Source organism: Cicer arietinum, chromosome 1, assembly GCF_000331145.2.
Source record: "Cicer arietinum cultivar CDC Frontier isolate Library 1 chromosome 1, Cicar.CDCFrontier_v2.0, whole genome shotgun sequence".
NCBI classification, from domain to species: Eukaryota; Viridiplantae; Streptophyta; class Magnoliopsida; order Fabales; family Fabaceae; genus Cicer; species Cicer arietinum.
The window spans coordinates 13587584-13611073 of record NC_021160.2 but is presented as its reverse complement, the minus strand read 5'-3'; the positions used below and the strand labels follow the sequence as shown (position 1 = coordinate 13611073).

General features: G+C 31.7%; 1 protein-coding gene across 4 annotated transcripts; it reads left to right on the top strand.

The window, feature by feature from the left end:
• Positions 1-4693: 4693 nt before the first annotated feature.
• LOC101489992 (protein TRANSPARENT TESTA 9-like) lies at positions 4694-21091 on the top strand. 4 transcript variants are annotated; one of them, XM_027332759.2, is made up of 21 exons: positions 4694-5134; positions 5716-5767; positions 5859-5935; positions 6014-6147; positions 6259-6355; positions 6481-6538; positions 7075-7183; positions 7305-7428; positions 7539-7725; positions 7860-8197; positions 10118-10206; positions 10280-10350; positions 12831-12941; positions 15572-15637; positions 16720-16857; positions 18433-18538; positions 18632-18703; positions 18803-18858; positions 19017-19173; positions 20021-20187; positions 20400-21091. In XM_027332759.2, exons 1-21 carry the CDS (start codon positions 5082-5084, stop codon positions 20727-20729), a joined length of 2592 nt encoding a protein of 863 aa, XP_027188560.1. In that variant the 5' UTR covers positions 4694-5081; the 3' UTR covers positions 20730-21091. The 4 variants fall into 4 exon arrangements, with proteins under 4 accessions (XP_027188560.1, XP_027188557.1, XP_073226490.1 ...); XM_027332756.2 differs by having other exon boundaries at positions 4695-5134; positions 18800-18858; XM_073370389.1 differs by having other exon boundaries at positions 4695-5134; positions 6004-6147; positions 18800-18858.
• Positions 21092-23490: the final 2399 nt, after the last annotated feature.

Sequence of the window (23490 nt, the reverse complement as noted above, 5' to 3'; positions counted from 1 at the left end):
GTTGGGCTTGCTCTTCGACTGCCTGCTCCTAAACTACCTGCCCCTCAACTTCATTATAGTCCATATGCTCATGTTGGTCAATCTGTTCAAGCTCTTGAACATCCGTGTTAAGTTCTTGAGACCTAAAAACATGCCTCCGACAGTGTTGACGAAGTGGGCGGCTAGCCTAATACATCATTTGACAAAAAATAAATATATCAATAATTTGTAAAAAAAAAAAATACACGTCGAAGATTTTGAATGTTTTGAGAGTTTCGAAATTTTCATTTTCTTTGAAAGTTTCAAAATTTAATTTTTCTGAAAAAATTTTGCATTTCAAAACATTTGATATGGTTGAAAGTTTCAAAGATTTCTTAAATATATTTTGGAAGTTTCAAATTGTTCGAAACTTTTGAATGAATCATCTATTTTAGAAATTTCAAATTGCTTGAGACTTTCGAATATACTTTGAAAATTTAAAAGTTACATTTCAATGGTTTAAAATTCATCAAAAAGTTCAAAAATCTAACTTGTGCTTTGGAAGTTTTGAAATGTCAACAATATTTTTAAAGATTTAAAAATCTCAAATATGTGAGGGAAAAAGTAAAACAATAAAAATTTCAACAGGAAGGGGAAATTAGATTTCTCACATATAGAGTTTAACCTCCCAACTCATGGTAGCCGAACATGAGAAAGGGATGAAACCCAAAAGTATAAGCCCATAAGGATACTTTTTAGAACACTATCTAAGGCAACAACATATATTTTGAAAAAAAAAGTAAAATAGATTAATAATTGTTTTTTATTTATTTATTTATTTTATTTTTATATTTAAATATAATTTTGGTCTTTTATCTTTTATTAAATTTTTTTTTAGTCTTTTACATTTTTTTAATTCATTTTTGTTCTTTATCTTTTATAAATGACGAATGTTAATCATTTACATCAAATTCTTTAAAGCAATTATACAATTATTGTTATGAACTATTGAGGTCTAACCTTAGATTCGTTGTAACGTTAAATGTGTAATCTTAACAATAATAAGATGAAAATACAACAAAGTCTAATAAATATTATTCGTTTTAAATAGTTTACATATGTTACAAAGGATACAAGAAAAGTTTTTTCAAGAGCAAGTCTATTATTGGATTAGATGGATATTTTTGAAAGAATATTATAGTAAATACATATTGACAATCGTAAGAAGGGATTCCAATGTTAAGACGTTGTTATAATTTTTAAGCTTAATTGCAGTTTTGATACCTCTATTTTAGCTGAATCGCGAAAGCAGTCCTCCAATTTTGTTTCTCCCTAGTTTTGGTCCCCCAAACAGAATTTTTGTCCAAAATTTGATTAAATTTCATTTTTTTAAAGTCGTACTACATTATTTATGATCATATATTTCAGGTACAATTGTTGCAAATTAGATCTTGAGGCATTGTGTGACTTAAATAAATACAAAAAAAAAGATATTTCATTAAGTTTTAGACCAAAATTATGTTTGAGAGACCAAAACTGGGGAGAAATAAAATGGAGGGACTACTTTCACGATTCAGCTAAAATAGGAGGACCGAAACTGCAATTAAGCCTAACTTTTATTACGATTGTGATATTAACTAAAATACATCATTTATAAAAGATAAATAACAAACATAAATAAATAAAAAATAAATTACCAACATATATTATATAAAAGATAAATAATTAAAATTATATGTAAGTATTGTTTTGAAAAATGAAAAGTTAATTTTGTCATGTTATTAATGTAACAAAATATGTAACCACCTCTGCTAAGAGTTTAATTTCAATGTACCGACAATGAAAAGTCTTAAACCATCAACAAATTAAGACTAATCAAATAAAGATTTTATAAGTAATATTTATAAAAGTTAAATATTATTAATAATTTAACGCTTATGATTAATTAATAATATAGAAACTCTTTATCCTTACTATATATATAAATTAAATCACTCTCCTAAACTAGGATCAACTTCACCAACTTTTTTATACCAAACTCTATCAAAGAGTTAGAGAAAAACGAAAATATCATACTCATACAAATTGAAATAAAAACTTTGTATTCAACTTGGTTCTCTTGAAGTTTTTTGTACTACCTCTTTTAATCCAACTTAAAGATAACAAGCTCAATTATCTTATGAATATCGTTTTTGTAATATTGCAATATTAATGATTTTATTTTGTATATTTAGAGTTGGGGAGAATATCGATAAAATTTAGCTTAAAAAAATTGTCCTCTTCTTACGAGAAATATACATAATATCATTTGGTGGTCAAATAATACGAAGTGATGATGCTGAGATCGATTTGCACTTCTAGCTAATAACACCACCAAGGCACCAAACAAGATAGATGAAAATAGAAATTGCTTGCAAAAAATCCATACCTCAAAAGTTCCAACTTTAAAATGATCATTAGTCTTGGTCAGTCAAGTCGGACTCCTGAGACTCTCACTGGAAATTTTCTTGAATTTGTTTGAGTTCCAACTTTAAAATAATCATTACTATCACAATCGAAGTGGTTTCTTCATTTATATACATGAATTTGTTGCTTGAATTCCCCAATTTTTTTTCTTCATTGTTTGTCAACATGTTATCATCCATGAGCATCTATATATAAAGATGTTCATTAATTGATTGGTGTATGAAAATGGTCCCACTAGACGACATCCATGCAGGAATTTGGCTTGTGAAATATTGAAAACAAACTCATATATAACAACATTTAAAACAAAAAATTAAAAAAATCATTGAAAAACTGATTTTTTTTATTTTTTATTTTAAAAAACTCACTAAAAGTATAGTTTAAATTTTTTTACTGAAAACTGATCTGAAATTGGTTTTAATTAAAAATTAGTTTGAATGATTTAAAATATTAAACTGATTTATATTTATAAATTGATTCAAAATTAAAATGAAATTGATTTAAAAATTAATCAATTTTTAAGAAAGTGATTTTTAAGAACTGAATCAAACCATTAATGTGATCAAATTCAGTTTATTTCTTAAACTATGAACGCCTCTACTTGTGATATTCTCTTTTGGACACTTAAGTTTTTTTTAATAGGCAAATGTTAGTAAACTATCAGTTAGGTTAGTTTGTTTGGATCCTCCTTCTTATAACTCCTTCGGTGTCCTATAGTTCACCAATCGAGCTACTTACGTGGGACTTGGACACTTAAACTATAAATGTTATTCAAACACAAAATTTGAAACAAAATACCTGGCCACCATATATATATATATATATATATATATATATATATATATATATATATATATATATATTTATATATATATTACACTATTCATATACACCAATTGTAATTTCAATTTTGATTTTGACTTTCCCTCTACCTTTATTGAAATATGACATACACACTCTCTTGTCCCTTTCCATTTTTCACTTTCTATGTCTTCTTTCCTTTCTTTTGAGTTCGAAAGAGAAATTCTCTATATGTTATTTTTTCTTTCTTCCTCTACGATCAAATCATTGTGGCCACCATCTCACTCGATGTCGTTCCTATTTTCTTACCCCTTTTCATGTTAGATTCGTGTGACTTTCTTCCACTCCATGAAAATGAGATTGATCAACCCTGCCATTGTTGAAGACGGTGTGGTGGTTGAAAATGTATCACACGTGTAATTTTTTATTTTATTTTGTATTTAGGATTTATTTGTTATTTTTGTTGGTTGTGATTATTTCTCCATATTTGTTGCTTATGGTTTAACTCATTTGGCCTTATTTTTATCCTTTAACTTTGTTTAAGGTTTATACTTTTTGCATCATTTTTTAAATTTCTTATTTTATACTTGCAATATTGTAGAAATTGATAGTAAAGTTAAAAAATTGATCATCAGTTTTCTTTGTTTTAAGGGTTTAAACTTAAATGGTTTTTGTGCACACTAATGCAAAAACAAATTTTTTATACTAATATAATATTAATTTAAACAATTCTTCATAAAAATTGTGTTAACCTTATTGTCTTACATTTTTTTTTTCAAGTGGCTAATAATGAGTTAACCATGTGTACAATTAATTATAGCATGTATAACAACTTTAATTTTTTTAACAAACATGAATTAAGAGTGCATTTGTTTCATTTTTTTTCCGTAAAATAATCACTTTTTAATATTTGCATATGTTTGTTACAATTTTTTAAAAGAATGAAAATTTGAAAAAAAAATCTAAAAACTGATATTTTTGAGATTTTATTTTTAATAACTTAAAAAATAATGTTTTTTATAATTAATTATTTTAAAAAAAGCAATTTTTGTTACGACAGATAAATACAAGATAATTTTTAATTTTCTTCAATTTTTTTTAAAAGTAACCTATAAATTATAGAATACTAAAATTACTTTATTTAAAATCGCTAACAAACGTTTATAAATATGAGTTTTTAAGTATATGACGCTCAAAAATTCATATTTAATTTATTATTTGTTTTAAATATTAATATTAAAATTATTCAAAAATCGTAAAATACACAAATGTTGATTGAAAATTAACACAAAAAATAAAAAAGAAAAAGCTTTAAAGAATTAAAAGTAGACAAATTTTTTTATAAAAATTAAAAATAAAATATAGAAGTTAGAAATGGTATTTTTTGTTGTTTTTGAGGGAGTGGTATGGTAGATGAAGTAAAAAAAAAAAAAACTTTAGGAATGATGTGGTGTGGATAGCAAAAATGATGTATTGGGTCGAAACGAAAAGGAGGTCCCCCGTTTTCCGTCGTGGGGATGCAGGCAAGTGGCATGTTCCTTCCGTTCCCATCTGTTTGCTGTTAATTAACTACTCAACCTGCATTGCGTCACTCTTCAACTTTCCTTCTAATTCTATTCTATTTTCCTATCATCAACTTCAACCTCTTTCCTTAATTCATTAATCAAAAACCAAGTGTTCTCATTTCTTTCGATTAGACATTCTCTCTCTCATCGCGATCTCTCGAAAACCCTACTCTCTCTCTCTCTCTCTCTCTCTCTCTCTCTGGAGCTGCTCGTAAGGAGGATCGAGCAGTTTCAATTTCGATTCACGATGAATTTTACTCAGCTCAATTTCGCCTCTTGATTCTCACAATCATGTGGTTTGCGTTCTGGAGACCCAAAGATCGTTTTTCCTTGGATCAACTCAGGTTTGCAATTTGCATTCACAATTCGCTTTAAGTCTTCTCAGTTTTCCTCAATGCTAATTAAATTCTTAAATCATTAATTAATTAAATAATCTTCGTTTCTCTCTTATCTATTGCCTGTAAATTTTGTTTTGCAATGGTGATAAACAAAATTTATATAATACAGTGAATGTTGAATATGGTTAGATATATGTGCTTAACGATAATATAGTGAATAATTGAGTAAACTAAATTCATTTGGTAGATATATGTGCTTAATGATTATATAGTGAATAATTGGGTAAACCAAATTCATATGGTAGATATTTTTATTTTTGCTGTATACAATTTAGGTGAGGGAATGGTGCCCCAGTCAAAGGTAGAGAAGACTTTTGGGTTCATTGAACACTTACAAATTGATTTACATTTTCGAATGCTAGATATTTGTGCATAATTATAATATATAGTGAATAATTTGGTAAATTAAATTCATATGGTAGATGTATGTGCTTAATTATTATATAGTGAACTATTGGGTAACCTTTACTGATGATATGTTTTGTTTATTATTCATTGTGTTTCCCTGCTTCCTTGTGATGCCTTAGGTACTTAGCTGATCAGTTGACAAAAGTTCAAATAGTTAATGAGGTTAATAAGGTAATAAAGAAAAATCTATCTTATGATTAGAATTTTCTTTGACTTGCTTTTCACGGTTTCCTCAATTCTTCTATTATATTATGTGTGGAAGGATTTTGTTATCGAGGCACTAAGATCAATTGCGGAGTTGGTAACATATGGCGACCAACATGACCCAAGCTTTTTTGAGTGAGTTTTCTCTTGTGCTCATGTTCCTTGGTATAGTAGTTTTAGTGTTGGAGATTTATATATCCTAGCTTGTGGCAGATTTTTCATGGAAAAGCAAGTAGTGGGTGATTTTGTACGTATTCTAAAACTTAGCAGGACTATAAGCATTCCTCTTCAGTTGCTACAAACAGTGAGCATTATGATCCAGAACCTTCAAAGTGAACATGCTATATGTAAGTTGATTGTCAAATGAAGTTTCCTATTTCTGCAGTTATATTATTTCCTCAACTACATGTAGCAATGTTGATGGGCTTGATTTTCTTCTTTTGTTGTTTCTTTTGCAGATTATATGTTTAGTAATGAACATATGAACTACCTAATTACATATGCATTTGATTTCCGCAATGAAGAGCTATTGTCATACTACATATCTTTTTTAAGGTTCGTCTTAATGTAACCTACTAGTGTACAGCAGTTCATGATTACACTGCACAACCTCTATTTTTTGTTTCCCTTTGTATAATTTTGCTAACTAGTCCTTTAATGTCTTCTGGTCATTGTTAAAGAGCAATAAGCGGGAAATTGAACAAGAATACTATTTCACTTCTTGTGAAGACGCGCAATGTAAGTTTTCTGCTTTTCAAGTCTTTTTGTTCCGATAATGATTAATATTATTAGCTTAAGGGAAATTTGTAAGATGTTCTTCCTAACACTTGGACTAGCTTATAAACTTATAGTTCAACTCATGGTTATGGATTAAATTTTTTAAAGGCGAGGTAGTTTTGGGTTTCTTTTTATCTGTATTCCTGTGTCTATAGAAGGTGGTTAATATGGTTTTTGTTGTACTTCGAGAAGATTTTATTGTGAAATTTTATCAGATCAGAAAAAAAATAAAAGAAAGGAGGAAAAAATTAACAGTTTTTATCATTAAAAAATTAACATTCTAAATTCCACTAAACTCTGATAGTTTGTGCAGTCGAGGCTGCCTATTTAAACTTGCTAGTCTTGTAAGCCAGGCAGTCCAATCTTGTGAGATTCATGATTTTACGGATAATTTAATAATTGAGCATCTTAGTCTTTCTAGTGTAGAGATGTCAGATAACCCTGCCTTTGTTTTTGAGATGCCCAAATGTTTTTACTGTACTTGTTTTTGGATTTAGGACGAAGTAGTTTCATTTCCACTGTATGTTGAGGCGATACGCTTTGCCTTTCATGAGGAGAATATGGTTCGTGCTGCTGTACGTGCTGTGACCCTTAATGTTTATCACGGTGAGATTTTTGCTGTTTATTGGAGGTCATTCTCTATACTTTTTCAATTTCTTTCTTAACTAAGTTATCTAAAGATAAACTTTTTTTTTTCTCTCTAATATTTGTCTGTACAAAATTTCAGTTGGAGATGACTCTGTTAATAGATATATAACTAGCGCACCTCACACAGATTACTTCTCAAATCTGGTTTCCTTTTTTAGGAAGCAGTGTATGGGTTTAAACAGACTGATCTCTGAGACGCTAAAGTAAGACATATATATATTTTATTTTATTTTTTATTTTTTTTTATTTTTATTTGCATATTATATTCAGATTTCGTTGTTTCCTTAAAGAGAAATTATGGTTACTGAGACAGAAATCCAGGCCCAGATTCAAACTCTACTGTTACTGCTGCTGTAGATGAAATTGAGGATAACCTGTATTACTTCAGTGATGTGATCTCTGCTGGAATTCCTGATGTTGAAAGGTTAATAACAGACAGCATTCTGATGCTTCTGATTTTTCCAGTACTTCTTCCTTCCCTGAGGATGGTGGCTGTTAATGTATGGAAGTTCACTTTATGGCTTTCTCTGTTTACTTTGATCTGCTTTTGCATTTGTTGAAGGATCTTCAAAAGACTTTTCATGTACAGATTTTGATTTATGTTATTCAGCACATTCATATTAATGTTTATTAGCATGTTAACCAGGATATGCAAAGTGGTGTTGTCACTTCTCTCTACTTACTTTGTTGCATCTTGAAGATAGTCAAGATCAAAGATTTGGCAAATACAATAGTTGCTGCTCTTTATTACCCCTTAAAGTCCTTTACAAAATGTTCTGGGAGTCAAGTCAATGGCTATATACCTGATCATGGTTTTACATCTGAAAGCGAAGGGACATGTAATGATAATCTTGCTCAGAATAATACGGAAGGCTTGAAGGTCAATGTGCCATGCTCATCTAGTTCTTCAGGTTCTCATCAACAAAGTGTCACCATGCTAAATAACGGTAGCAGTTCGAATGCGGCTTTGAGGTAAAGCCAATCTTTTCACCTACTGACTTAAATTTGATTTTCTGTTGATAATCTTATGTTAGATTGGGAACAGTGGTCTTCGTATTTTAGCGTCTTTGAAACTAAGACTCATCAGTATATATGTCATGCCAACTCAAATATCACCGGTCATACTTTCTACTTAATTATTCTAGTGAAAATATGTAATTTCCATAGAAAAAGTAATTTAATAGTTATTTATTAGAATTTTGCATACATAGCTTTGACGGTTTTTTGGTTTTTTGGATATGAAAATGGTTCAATAAAACTAAATTTTCACTTATGACTTGCGTGTTTTGCATTGGGCTTTAATTTAAGGTTTCTCCTCCACCCTTACATTTTTGGATGGTATCGGTATCAATACTCCTTAGTAAGTAGTGGCTAGTCATCCGACTTGCTTAGTAAGCGAAACACATGGCTACATATTGGCCACTAGTTGTTAAGGTTTTGTATGTTATATGAGACACATGGCTACATTAAATAAAATTATTTTAGTTAATAAAATTCATAATATAAATTGTATATTATTTTTTTAATTGAGGGATATTTGTGTCTTTTAAAAAATAAATATATTTCTCTTCACTTTTACCCAACCAAATATAGGGAGCGAAAGAGGGAACATAATTCTTTCACTTCTATTTCTTTCATATTTACCTTATGCCGTATCATGCGTCCGTCAATTGTCAAATCTACTCTATTTCTCATCTCTTTCTCACATTTCATACTTTTTTCACCACTTTCTCTCTTCTCATCTTCTTCATACATCCAACCAAAGCCTAAGGGTACCTTTACCCTTTTAAAAACTAAGGATATTGCTTGGATTAATTGAGTGCGATGGAATGGAGCGGAATGAAATGGAATTCACTCATGTTCCATTGTTTGGATTTTAAAAAAGGGATGGAATGAAATAGAATCAGATGGAATGCATTCCATCTCATTCTATTACCCTCAATTTTCCCCCCCTCCAATTTGTATGGAATATAGGATGGAATCATCTGTTATTTTATTTCTTAAATTATTAAAAATCATTTTTGTCCCCATCTTTTGGTTATGTTGTCAAGGTTCTTCACACACAGCAACAACAGCCGAATCCTACTACTGTGGCATTCACGTGTACTTCTATTCTTTGTTTGTGTTTTTCTCTTCTTTGCGTTAGTACATTTGCCTTGGCAGAACTTGCAATTCTGTAAAGCAGTTTGTGCTACTGGTTACGGTTTGATTTGAAATAATGTTTTTTTTTTATTGAAGAACTGTTTTCCATATTAATTTTATTGATTGAAAAATTTATATGTTAACTACAAGTTAAATAATAAAAAAAATATTGACTAGAAAGTGGTTCAATTTGGATTGGAGTGAATACTGTAATTCTCTGTTAATAACTGAAAAGAGAATAAAGTGTATATAAGCTATCAAATTTCTATCATTTTAATAAAATATAATATGTTTTAGGCAAAATTACACTAGAGGTCCTTTATCTTATTTATCTATAACACGTATGTCATTTATACACCTTTTTTTTTCCTTTTCATATATAGGTTCTTTATCTTTTAAAACGTGCACAAACAATGGAATGAGAACTGTGTTTCGTTCTGTCATATAATACCCTAACAAAGGAATGGAAAATATGTGCCATTCCTCTCCGATCCGCTGCATTCCATTCCACTTGTTTTAAAATATCCAAACAGAGCCTTGGGGTGCTGAATAAATCACCTAATGTTGGGCACTTTTTTGAGTTTCGATATAAAACTTTATTTCCAGGATATATGCTTTGTAGGATACACATGATTATACATTGATACTTCTTCAAGTTGTGATTTTAAACTTTGTTTCTAGGAGATGTACTTTGTTTCTAGGAGATGTACTTTGTTTCTGTGTTTGTCATGGTATCTCTGATTGATGTAGGGAAGTTTTGCTTGAATATGTAACTGAAGGGGATGACGTACAAGTTTTGGGTTCCTTGAGTGTGCTTGCCACTCTATTGCAAACTAAAGGTTGTACCAATGAATGTCCATTTGTTTTATCTTTTCATTTATTTCTGTTTTCTCAACATATCTCGTTTTGTAGAACTTGATGAGTCAATGCTAGATGGGCTTGGAATTCTTCCACAACGCAAACAGCACAAAAAGCTCTTATTGGTAAGCTGAATTTGTCATTTGACCATTTTAATGTTGACTTTGGCTGTCCTTTGTCAATATAGTTAATCATGTAAGTTTATATAGTTGCTGCTAGGATCCTATCCCGTGTTCTATATTTTAAAGTTTGCTATTTTTGTTAAATGTGGCATTTTATGCTAAATCCAGGAAAACTGAATATTAGAGCTCAGGAAGTCATGTAGTTATTTCTTTTTCCTAGATTTATCACAATTAGCATATTCTTTAGTTTCGTTCCTTTGTGAATACTGTTGAAGATACCGATACCTCCAAGTGCCATTATTACTGTAATCTATAAATAAAACAAAAAGAAAAATAGATGTCAAGAATTTTTGTTAATAGTCTTGATGGCACTGATTATTATCCCTATAATTCTTGAGTGTGATATTCTACAAATGATGTTGTGGGTGGTGGATAAGGCTTCATTCAAGGTTTGATGGCACTGATTAATATCCCTATAATTCTTGAATGTGATGTTCTACAAATGATGTCGAGGGTGGTGGATAAGGCTTCATTCAAGGCTGTGTTGATCGGAAGTGCAGAACAAAAACATGATATGATATGTGTATAGAAATCTCTTCCCTTGTATTTAGAATTTGTCTAAATTAAGTTTTTGCCAAGAGATTTTGTTATAAAGAAATAAAGTTTGGATGTGTGATAACTTGGTCTATATAACGGTTACAAAAGGATGGTATTCTGTAGTTTTTGCTTGCTGGAAGAACAATGATAAGATTAGTGGAGACTTAAGAGGTTTGTTCAGGGAGGTTATTTCTGGATGGTTTATTAATTTTTTCCTCTTGCTATTGAAATAGGGATCATTTCAGTAGGAGGAGGGGGCAATAGCTCATAGTTAGTGTTGAAGTTGTGGGATTTTAGAGAAAAAGAGAAGAGAAAATAATAAGGGTTTGAATATTATTGATAATAGTTTCATGCTAACTTGATTACAATAGACTCAATACTAATCTCTATTTATAGAGAAACATAAACTCAATCATAAATCAGGAATAAATCATAATAATAATGAAGATATTCTAAGATATCTCTATGATTATAAATTGATCATAAGAAATAACTCAAGATACTCTAATATAATATAAAAGATCTTATAAGATATTTTCTAATATTCTGACACTCCCCCTCAAGTTAAAGCTTACTAAGCTTAGCTTGTTACAAGGAAACAATGTTTTGCTTCGCAAAATAATAAAAAAAGATGGAAAGGCAACTCATGGATGCTGGTGAAGTCAGAGAGATTTGCTATAAATACAGCCTAGCCAGATAGCCGGAATGATCATCAACATGAGAGAAATTCATGGCAAACACTTGAACAAAGCAAGGTCCGTCCTTCTAAAAAACTGCATTTGGAAGTTTCAAACCAATAATATCAGAGACTCAATATTTAAACTTGAATTTACTTCAAGGAGAGAGAGGCATGCTTCAGGGAGAGAAAGGCAAGGCCGGTACATCTGGGACATAGATGGGGCCAATGTATCTGGGACAAACTGCCAAGCTGTATGCATGGGGCTCGAAAGAAAAAACTTAAAACAAATATGAAATCAGGAAGGAAAACTCAATCTAGATGACTGAAACATTATTCTGGAAGGTGGACAGATGCGCCTGAGCTCAAGGCTGTTGGTGGTGGTGCGTGGGATGAACACAACGGATCTTGGAGGCACATGAGCGTGCGTGGAGCAACTTTTGACCTAAAAAATATTTGGGTTGTGTAGATTGGAGATTCCGCACACAATGGAAGTGGTTGTGTCGGAAAACTTTTCCAGCAGCGACGGCAGGCAGTAGCAGACGGCGGCGACAGATCTACTCGCATGAGAGATTAGCAGCGGGTGAGAGCGCGTGTAACGGCTTTTGTCGACGCGCTTTCGGGCATGACTTGATCTGGAGATGATGACACTGTTCGCAGGAAAATTTTCCGGTAATAGTGGCAGCGGCGGCCGTAGGGAATTGAACGGAAAACGAGTGAAACATGTCGGAATGTTGGAAAAGAGAAACTATGATTATATTCCCTAATTGTTGGGAACTCGGCAGCGGAATAGAGGCGGGATCGTTCAAGGAGGATCGAAATAGGCTCTGATACCATGTTGAAGTTGTGGGATTTTAGAGAAAAAAAGAATAGAAAATAATAAGGGTTTGAATATTATTGATAATAGCTTTATGCTAACTTGATTACAAGAGACTCAATACTAATCTCTATTTATAGAGAAACATAAACTCAATCCTAAATCAGGAATAAATCATAATAATAATGAGAGATATTCTAAGATATCTCTATGATTATAAATTGATCCTAAGAAATAACTCAAAATACTCTAATATAATATAAAAGATCTTATAAGATATTTTCTAATATTCTGACAGTTAGATTCTAGTGAAGTGAATTGGTACTTCTTTCCATTTTTTATTAATTCGACTTGCTTTTAAGTGCTATTTGATTTCAATTGATGTTTGTGCAGCAAGCTTTGGTTGGCGAGGCTTCAGAGGAAGAGCAACTTTTTTCTTCTGAAAGTAGCTTGACTAGAGATGGCATTGCCTGTGAGCTTGATGTTTATCTTGAAAAGATCAAGGTATGCAGTTCCCTCTGTTTTCTGGTGTTAGTTTATGCCTTTTTCCCCTACCATATAATCTTCACTTTTGCCTTCTTGAAAGCAAGCTTGATTCTATCATGCTCATTAGTCTACTAGTTGGCTCGATGATTACTTTTAAATAATATCTGATAATTAGTTTCTCCTTTTGGTTTATTCTTAGTGGGCATAATTGAGGGTATTTGTGTGTCTAGTAATCTGAAGAAAGCATAATTCAGAGAACTCAAATAAATGGGATATGTGAGAGAAAAGTTTTAGAGGAAGGGCTTTTGGAGAATCGAAGAAATGCTAAAAACATGTGGAACCATATGGCTAAAGGGTTAGAAAGATAAATAAAGAGACACTAGAAGAATCGGGGGGATTTGGCTTAAGAATGAAGATTCTTGGTAGTGGGATGATTGTGTAAGAACAGATGACTTAGGTTAAAAGGGAGTGTTATAAAAAATATTCCTTGTGTAACTATGAGGCAAACTGAAACCAATACAAGGTTTCTAAGCAAGACATTAAGAAGGCAGTTAGCGAAGCTGAAACAAGAGTATTTAACAGTTTATACTAGTCTTTAAGCACTAAAGACGGGAAACATATATATAGATTTACTAATTGTAGTGAACAAAACCAACAGACTTGGACCATGTGAGATGCATAAAGGATGACAAGGGAAAAATATTGGCCATAGAATAAGATATTAGAGAAGATGGAATAGTTATATTAATAAACTATTTAATGAAAGGCAGGATATTTCTTTAACCACAATAGATTTAACACTAGTGAGGAGGACCGGTACTACTCCTAAGTCTGAGAAAAGTACATGCCTCACAGAGTTATTCAATGAGATTTTGAGGTTGAAAAGAACGTCAATGAATACAGACAAAGTATGTCAATACCTATCTTTAAGAGAAAAGGTGAACACAGAACTAAGCAAATTAGAAGATGATTAAAAGAGTAATTACCAAGAAAACATTTTTGTTTTGTGGGAATTTAAAATGAATTGAAGTATAGTTCTTCAGCCCTGCATTTTTCTTAAGAGGCTAGCAACACGCTCGTATCATTTTGTCCAACACACTCTTATTCGATGAAATTCACGTGAGTCTCATCACTTTAGAAATAGGTCCTACTATATAGAGAATGAGACCCACATCAGTTTCTCCCACTAAAATGAGACCCACATAAATTTCTCCCTCTAACAGAGTGTTAAAAAGAGTGTGCTGCTAGTATTGCTATTTTGTCTACTATGTATTAGCACTTTCTTTGCTAGTTTGAATCATGGGACCATAATTAATTTACTTATCACCCGGATGACAGGTCGTGGCCTTTTTAATGGCTCTATTTACACTTAATAAAGCCCTACTTATTTGTCTTCCCCTGAAGGATATCCTGATTTTGTATTTAAGTAATTTTTAGTATAACTTTTTTTACCATGCTATGATAATGGATTAGCTGAGTGGACCGGCTTAGTTGCGAAACAATCTTCCAACCGAGCTGGTCTGTGAAACCAGGATGTCATGAAAGTCATCACAAATTGGTCAAGTCTGTTAAGTTCACCATTTATTCACCTGTTTCACAAAATGGCAGCACCTAGTACTCAAGCCAGTAGCCTACTGAGAAAGAATTGGCTGCCACGCTCCAACACTAAACCAGATGTATTTTTTCAGCTTGTATGCTCAAATTTTAATATATTCAGCATTTCACTTTTTACGAAACTCAGAATAAAAATGTACTCTTTTAAAGATTACAAAGACCAATTTTCTTTATCTTTTTTAAAAAATTGGGAAGGGAAAGTTATTACTATTAATTAAAGTGAAACTGATGACCATTTTTCAACTATCTCCAAGGAGATTCGAAATTCATTCCTTAAGTCTAGAAGGTCAAACTCCTACTACTAAGTTAACACCGTATGGACCTTAACTGGCCATTAACCAATTCTTATTAGTAACTTTATTTTTGAAAAATAATAGTAATTTTAAATTTCGGAAGACGAAGTAAAATACTCTTGAATAAATGTTATATGTAGGTATATAGAATCTGACATATCCATATAATAGTTTATGAAAGCTATATCAAACATTATGTTTTATAGTGATATACCTACACATTTTGATGAAAGGTATTTACAAATTAAAATAGGAAGGTTCATAAATACCAAAACTTGCTATACAAATAAAATAGTAGAATATAGATGACTCTCCTTAAATAGATTATATTTTAACTAAATAGATGATACTTTCTAACCGTGGACAATAATTACATTTATTGGGATGTCGATTGCAAAGTACAGTACAATGCTCCCAGCTAAGATACTGGTGTGTGTATATAGGGGATTGGTAGTTGCATTTGCAACTAAATAGGATAGGTTTTCAACATAATTCAGGTACAATTTGTGCATCATATTCATATATTTAAATACTTAATAAATGTCTGTTTGATGTTTTGATTCTACTCTTGATAATTCCTAATAGATTATATCTGAAACTGTAGTAGTAATTGATTCAGATATTATTATTGTGATGTACTTGTGGAGCAAGCTATTTGTTTAGTTTCATTTTCTACCCTGCTGATGTTTAGAAGATGTTTTGCTTGATCATGACTTAGTTTTTGCTTACCATGTTTTACAGGAGCATTATGGGGTATCTTTCCAGCCTTCAAATGTGGGATCCAGCCCTCGTGTACCTAGATTTCAGGTACATGTTTATATTTGATGGAACCTTGTTGTCATACTTGTTGAAATAGACAGTTTTATCTATACTGTACTATATGGAAGTCCCTGACTCCTTATCGGTAAGAAATTTTTTCATTTAGGTATTGGAAATGTAGCGTTAACATATTTGACAATTACCGCCTAAACATAATGGTGTTCAAATTCTTCAGTAATCTCTGAATCAGTCAAGTTTATGACACTACGTATTGAAATAAATTAGCCGCTTTCAAAGTTGTTTGTGTGCTTGCATAGACCTGTATAGACTAACATAGAATTGCGAGTTTAAGGATAACTAAACGAGTCTACAACATAATTAATATTTTCCCTCCTTACTGAACAAAACCACCATTGGCATGTATCTACTCCTCAATTGTGCCACTCTAATTCTCTCTTATATGTATTTGTTCATATATATTTTCCATTTTTCCTGTTCTTCCACTGATTGCAGCCTCATTATTGTGCCTTTAGCTACTGTAATATTTTTTTTTTTTGGTACTTCACCAATATTTGACCAATCAAAGGAACACAAATTGATGCGATCTGCTAGACTGAAAATGCTACTTGGATCACAATATATGATTGACTATATAAAAAAAAAATAGTGATCCAAATGTGAACAAATAAAATGTATTTTGGCAGTTCACATGATTAGTTTTACACAACACTTTTCCTCTCCTCTTAATATAGGTTTCGTTTTTGGTTTAATGCAATGAATTTGAAAATTTTGAATAGAAAGTAGTTTGGTAGATCACAATATAATTAATCTAAAAGGTATTGGCCATAGCTCTCAGAAGAGCCTATACCAATTGTAATACTGTTTTCTGGTTCTTAAACTGTTATTTGGTGTTACCTTTACCATTTAGTTTATGTGAAGCTGTTCCAGATTCTATAGGATACAATTACGATGCTCTAGTCAAATGATCTTTATTATTTATGGTTTACAGTTACCATTTTTCCATTGCATGGCATTGCATTTTTCTAATGGAAAGTCAACACAATCTTATTTTATCACATGCTGTTTGAGTTTTGTAGTTTTTAATATATAATATGGAATGTATTTTTCAGGTTCTTGATGCATTAGTGAGCCTCTTTTGCCGTTCTAATATATCGGCAGAGACATTATGGGATGGTGGTTGGCTTTTACGCCAGTTGCTTCCATACAGTAAGGCAGAATTCAACAACCACCACCTGGAATTGCTGAAAGTAAGAACATGAGGCTTTAGTATTGACATTGACACAAATATTAATGCATGCTTCTAAATTTCATATTATTTACACATGTAGGAGGTCCCCCTCTTTACTTAGTATTGAAGCCATTTTTTGGTGGAGCTGACCCGTGGTTCACGTGTCAATTCGTTTAATGTTCTGTGGCTCTTCCATATACATAACATTCAAAAATTTGTTTTTTCAGATGTTAACTGATAGGGACTTGGTTATTATGGGGCGCCCTAAGTCCCATATTGAGTATTATGAGATGCTCAGCTTAGTTCTTCTCCCTTGCCAGCTAGCTATTACTAGGGGCGTGCATGGTTAACTGTACTAGGGGAAACCACCCACTTTATGGTTCTAGTTTGACAAATCAAACCATTTTTAGAAAAACCAATTTGAAAATGTGAACAGGTCCGTCTCTGTTAAAAACTGATTCACATGTGGAATGGTTTAAAAAGCCAGTTTTTCTTGAATTGGTTTTAAAATCTACACAGCTTTACGAGCATATAGAAAAGTAAATATCACTGGCTAAAAACCGGTTAAAGCTCTCTTTGATTCCATACCTGTAAAAGAAGCTGAAACAACAATAATCAATTTTATTTTTATCAGAAATAGCACCTAACAAAAACAGCAGCAATAAAAAAAAAAAACAGAAATTTTAAGAAAAGAGTAACCCAAGTACACAATCACCGCCTTGACCTGGAAAAATCTAGAATCGAATCTTCAAACTAAAAGTAAATTAATGAAGTTGAATAATTGAAGTGAATAGCAAGTAGCAGATTCAAAGATCCAATCAGAGGAACAAAATCGGCAAAAATTGCAGAAAATGGCAGGAAATAGAAGAAAAGTGAGAAAAATCAAGAGAGCAGAGGATGTGGATATTGAAGAAGAAGATAATTTGTAGAGAGAAGAAAAAAATCAGCGGTGGCCGCACCCGATGACGACAGTGGCGGAGGCTGCAGATAAGGACAATGGCAGACGAGGAGGTTTCATTCGACAAAGATAAGACGGCGCCGGCAGAGCTGCGATCTAGAAGAGGATTAGAGTTGGAACTTGGAAAGTTAGGAAATGAATTCAGTCACTGGAGGAGAAATAAGAGAACCGGTTCTAAAACAATTTGTAACATGGGTACCTGTATTTTAATTTTTGAGTTTAAATGGGCCGGTTCAGTTGTTTTAGAAAATGGTTTGGGCTTTTAAAAGATGGAATGGTCTGGTTACTTGTGTGGTTATGGGTAACCGGGTTTTGTGAACAAACCTACTATTAAGGGGGTTAGCCATAAATTTTAGAAGGTTGACCTTTAAAATCTAGAAAGAATATTCTTTGATTTGCAAAACTAGTCGGTGTTCATTTAAGTTATAAGATGATGGCTTGAAATGAAGCATTTGGCCCAATGACAGACATGAAATAATTAATTGTCAACTAATACATTAAATATATGGTTATAGTCGTATAGATATGAAATGTCCATATTTCCTTTTGGTTATAGTCAATACATTAAATGAGTCTCATACCTGTGCTAAGGGAATATCATAGTTAGAGTTTAATTTATTTTCCTCTCTATTACAGATTTCATACGAGAATTCTGCTTCTGCTCTTGAAAAGGAAGTTAGAGGTTTCTGGCCTGACCTTCTTATTACTGTTCTTTGTGATGAGTGGAGAAAGTGCAAAAGAGGTGATTTTAATATTATTTCTTGTTGTGCTTAATGGATTTCTATGTTTGTGTGGCTTACTTATGTGCTTGAACTATATAATTTTTTACCTCCAGCAATGGAGTCCTCATCCCCTCCAAAAGAACCAAAGTGCATACTTTATCCACCTCGAATGTTCTTTTCAGAAGGTAAGCTTGTAGCTGTTCCAATATTTTTTCTTTCTTTCACTGGTTATGTCAAGAATAGTAAGAAGGCTTTTGATTCTGTTTCCGATGTTCCCACAGAAGATATACCTGAGGGATCATCATTTACTGCTGGAGAAAGAATGCATGAGTTGGTGAAGGTCTGCCTAGTCCCTCACTTATTTTCTTGTTATATTCTTCTAAAATTGCATTGTGCATAGCATGTTCATACAATTGGATTTTCCTCAATTATGATTCTTCATAGACCGCTTACCTTTATAATGAAGAACTTTGCATTTGTTCCCCCTTCCTCTTGTAGGTATTTGTACTACTGCACCAACTTCAAATATTCACTCTTGGTAGAGCTTTGCCTGAGGAACCTCTTATTTATCATCCATGTGATCATGGTACAAATTCTCGTGCCCAAACTTCTGGGCTTATGTCAGTCCCAAAGCCAGGCACTGAAATCAACCTCGGTAAGTGTTATGAACTGCAAATTTGTGTATTCTCTTATGACTGATTTTTTTTACGTTAAGATTATTAACCTAAGTAATTATTTATAACTTTGCTTTGTATACTGTTCAATTTTTTATGCATATTCTCTCTAGTCCTATTTATAAGAAATAAACTACTAAATTACAAAGATCTAGGAAGCACATTCAAAAGAATCGACCCTATACTTAAAATTAATTTTCTTTTGCTAAATAACAAGATTTTTCATCTGAAGCATATAGTGGTTGTCGTGGCTGCTAAAAACTGTGGTTTGGCTGCTATAGCAGGCCCTGCAGCCGCAACAGACTTCTAATAGCGGTCCAAAATTTCACATTGCCAAAATTTTACATTTTTCATCCTTGATACACTTCACTTGGTCCAAGTCTCTTGCGTTTTTTTTTCTGCCCTTAGAAAAACCTATATATAGATTTTTCTCCTTCCTTGGTGTCTAAGGATTGGTAAAATACAAATTTTTGAAAATGAGAACAAAAAATATTTTCACACAAAGTTAACGGACCCTAATCTTGTAAGGGAGTATGAGTGATATGTCTAGAACTTTTTCCATTACAAAGAAATGTGACTCAAAGCTACTGACTGTGCTTTGATTGTCACAGTAGATAGAAATTATTGCAGCTGGCATATCTGACTCATAGAGTCTAGGATACACTACATGCAAAGACACAGTACATAACATGATTATGTTTGTTAGTTTTTTTAGTTTTTATATTATATGGAGTTTATTATCTGCATGAAAGAAAAAAGCTACTTAATACTATGTAAGTTGGCAATCAACTAGATTATGGTAAAATTTCTCTTATTTGCCACATGCAGTTAATGCCGTACCTTGTAGAATTGCTTTTGAGAGGGGCAAAGAACGTCATTTTTGCTTTCTAGCAATCTCTGTAGGAACATCTGGTTGGCTTGTGCTTGGAGAAGAATTTCCGCTGAAGAAGCCTTACGGAGTTGTTCGGGTTGCTGCGCCGTTGGCTGGATGCAATGTATGTATATTTTTCTGCTACCCTTGCATCTTCATCATGAAACAAGTAGATTTGTTAGCTGACAATTGTGGTACAATGTAATTTATTTGTTGGTTTTCATGCAGAAAGAATCCATAAATGTAATGCAAATAACTCGAAAGTTACAATTATTTTTACTTTGATCAGTCTGTGTATCTATTAATGTGATAATAATTTCTGTCCTCATTGTTTAGCCTAGGGTTGATGATAAGCATTCAAAATGGTTACACCTGCGGATCCGACCATCCGCTTTACCTTTTCTGGACCCTGTCAAGTACAATCCACATGGGAAGTTAAAGACAAAAGCTTTTGTTGATGGAAGATGGATATTGGCGTTCAGAGACGAGGAGTCTTGTAAAACTGCTTTTTCCATGATTCTTGAAGAGATTAATTATCTGTGTGAGGAGGTTCATAGAAGAATAAAACCTTCGCTCAAGCTTGAAACTGCGATAGATATATCAAGCTCGTCTGCACCTGTTTCAGAAGATTCCTCTTCACATACAACACCTCCCAATTCATTGTAAGTTCTTTGATTCATTTAAAATAATAGGCCGTTCACTCCAGGGGTGGGAAATTATTATGTCTGTCACCCTTTTGTATATGCTCCCAAAATATACCCGATTTGTAGATTAGAAATTGTGGTTTAGTGTCATTCTTTTTGTATACTAGTTCTTTCTCCTGATTTGTAAATTTACCCTTTTGTCTCATTCTTTAGGAGCTCTAACCTAGGCCCCATAGTTTTCTTTTATATTATACATTATCAGTAAGCACTGTAACAAATGTAAATTTGAGGGTACTCCATGAAGGGTTTTTTCCTTGTTTCGACGTGTGTTATTTGTGATTATATGGATTACAGAATAATGAAAGCTTTTCTCTTTTCTTTCCATTGTCCTGTGTCGTCTGTGTTTCCAAGTGCTGATGCCGAGTATTTTAACCTCCCTATTGTTACTATTTGTTGAGTGGTGTAACCACACACATGCATTGTTTTCATCATCCGATTACAGTTAGCTCTACTCTGTTCTCTACAGCTAGCTCTGCCTTCTTGGTGATGTTATTTCAACCATGTCTATGGATTAATTTCCTATATTTTTTTTAATCATTTGGGCATTTTTCCATGGAAATAATTGAGAGAAATAATTTAGTGGTGAGAAACATAGTAGAGTCCATCAAGAGAAATAATTGAAAGAAATAAATTATTTAGATTTGAATCAATGTTAAGAAAAGTGTATTACGGGGAATATACAGGACACATTATATCTCATAATCAAATTAATACATCTTAACTAACTTGTAGACGACACTAACCAACTTAGAACTATCTATAACTAAGTTCAACTATATTCAATGCCCTCCACAAGATGGGAGTGTGGATTAACATTCTAATTTGGGATGATCAATACAATAAAAGAACGTACAATGTAACTAAAGAAAAAAAAAGAGCTAAACATGAGAAATTGACGAATAAAGGGGTAGTGGCGGAGGTACATAATTCATTGAAGTCTTTGGCATACTTTGAAAATCTTTTGATATCTCTACGACACTTACTTCCACTGAATCAAAAGCCCCTAGTCTTGAAAGATCATCAAATGCCAAAATCGACAAACCAAACTTAATCATTACAAGGTAGAAGTACAAAGAGTTAAAAAGAATTACTACCATTGAGTAGAAGTGTATAGACAAATGCTTAACTACTATAGAGTAGAAAGAATGACAAATGCTCGACGACCATAATGTAGAAGCATATAATATAGTGAATGACAACTAAAAAATCAAAGAAATATACAACCAAAATTTGGAGTGCGGAAGAAATTTCAACAAAAAATTTGATATCACAAACCTATGAGAAATAATCTATCTTGTGTACTTTGATACTTCATGAAACCGAAATACACCAAAAACCACACCAACAAAAAGACACAATACCATAAAGAAGTTTGAAATCATAGCTTCCCCTGAATCATGAATGTCAACCAAGTGAAATTGTCATCTCTAATTTTGCGATGTAAGAATTGACAAATACAATTTTTTTTATACATGTATAACAATTTTTGGAATTTATTCAATGAAAAAACTTGATTATAATGAATATATGATCCACTTTATATAATAATCATAATCAAATTAACAAATCTTAACAAATTTATAGTCTATAATAACCAATTTATAACTATCTAGATCTACAACTATATTGAGCAGAGCATTAACTATTTAGAATGAAATTGAAACTCAAGAAATGTAGTTGACAAAAATATGCATTTTATTATTTTTTGGTCATAGAAGCTTGCTTCAAAGAATGATATTTGAGCTGAGTTAAAAAAGTTTTAGCTTTACATTTTCTAAGTGAATTTACTGGACTTGGTTTGGATCATACTATTTCATACATCAATAATCATAGTGTATTAAAAGGTTGTAATTTAGTATTATTGTAATATCTCTCACAGTTGTTAAAATTGTTGGAAGGATATATCAACTAATAACCCTAATTTATTGTAGCATAACTTTATTTCTTTTTATACCGGAAATCAAGTAGTGTTAACACCACTTGTACTAGAGAAACACTACTACTACGAATTATGTGAGCACTGAGCTTTTCGCATAACAAAATAAACTTACTCTCTAGACTTTTTTAATACTAAATACATTTCTTATAATAAAGTTTACAGCACTACGATTGTGATGATTTCCGGCTTATTGGGTTAAGGCCTTTTAGTTTTTTTTAACTTGTTGTACTTTAAAAAAAAATATATTAATTGAGTACACTATAGTGTGATGATTGGGGTACAACAACTATATCATTTAAAACTTTGATTTCCAAATGAACTTCAATTGGTCTTTTTTATTTTGTTTTATTCACGAACTTCAATTTGATTAGGGTACCGATCATTTGAGTACTCAACCTTAATTAAAATAATTATTAATAAAATTTTACTTATTTTTTAATTGAATTTGAGATTATTTAGACCAAAAAATTAATAGCTCTTTTAAAACACAAACTTTGTTTGGAAGTTAGAAAGAGAAGGAAGGTATGAGATTTTTGGAAAGAGGAAGATAATTTTTTTAGTCTTATTTGAGAGAAACTTCTTAAAAAGGAAGGAGAGAAGAATGAATATACTTAATTTTTTTTATTTGAGGGTATTAAAAAAGATAAAAATGATATTGGGATTTGTCGAAATCTTCTAAAATCATCATTTTCTCCTTTTTTTTTTTTTTTTTTTTTTTTTTTTTTTTTTTTTTTTTTCTTTTTAAAAAAAATCTTGCTTTTTTTTTTTTTTTTTACACAAAAAA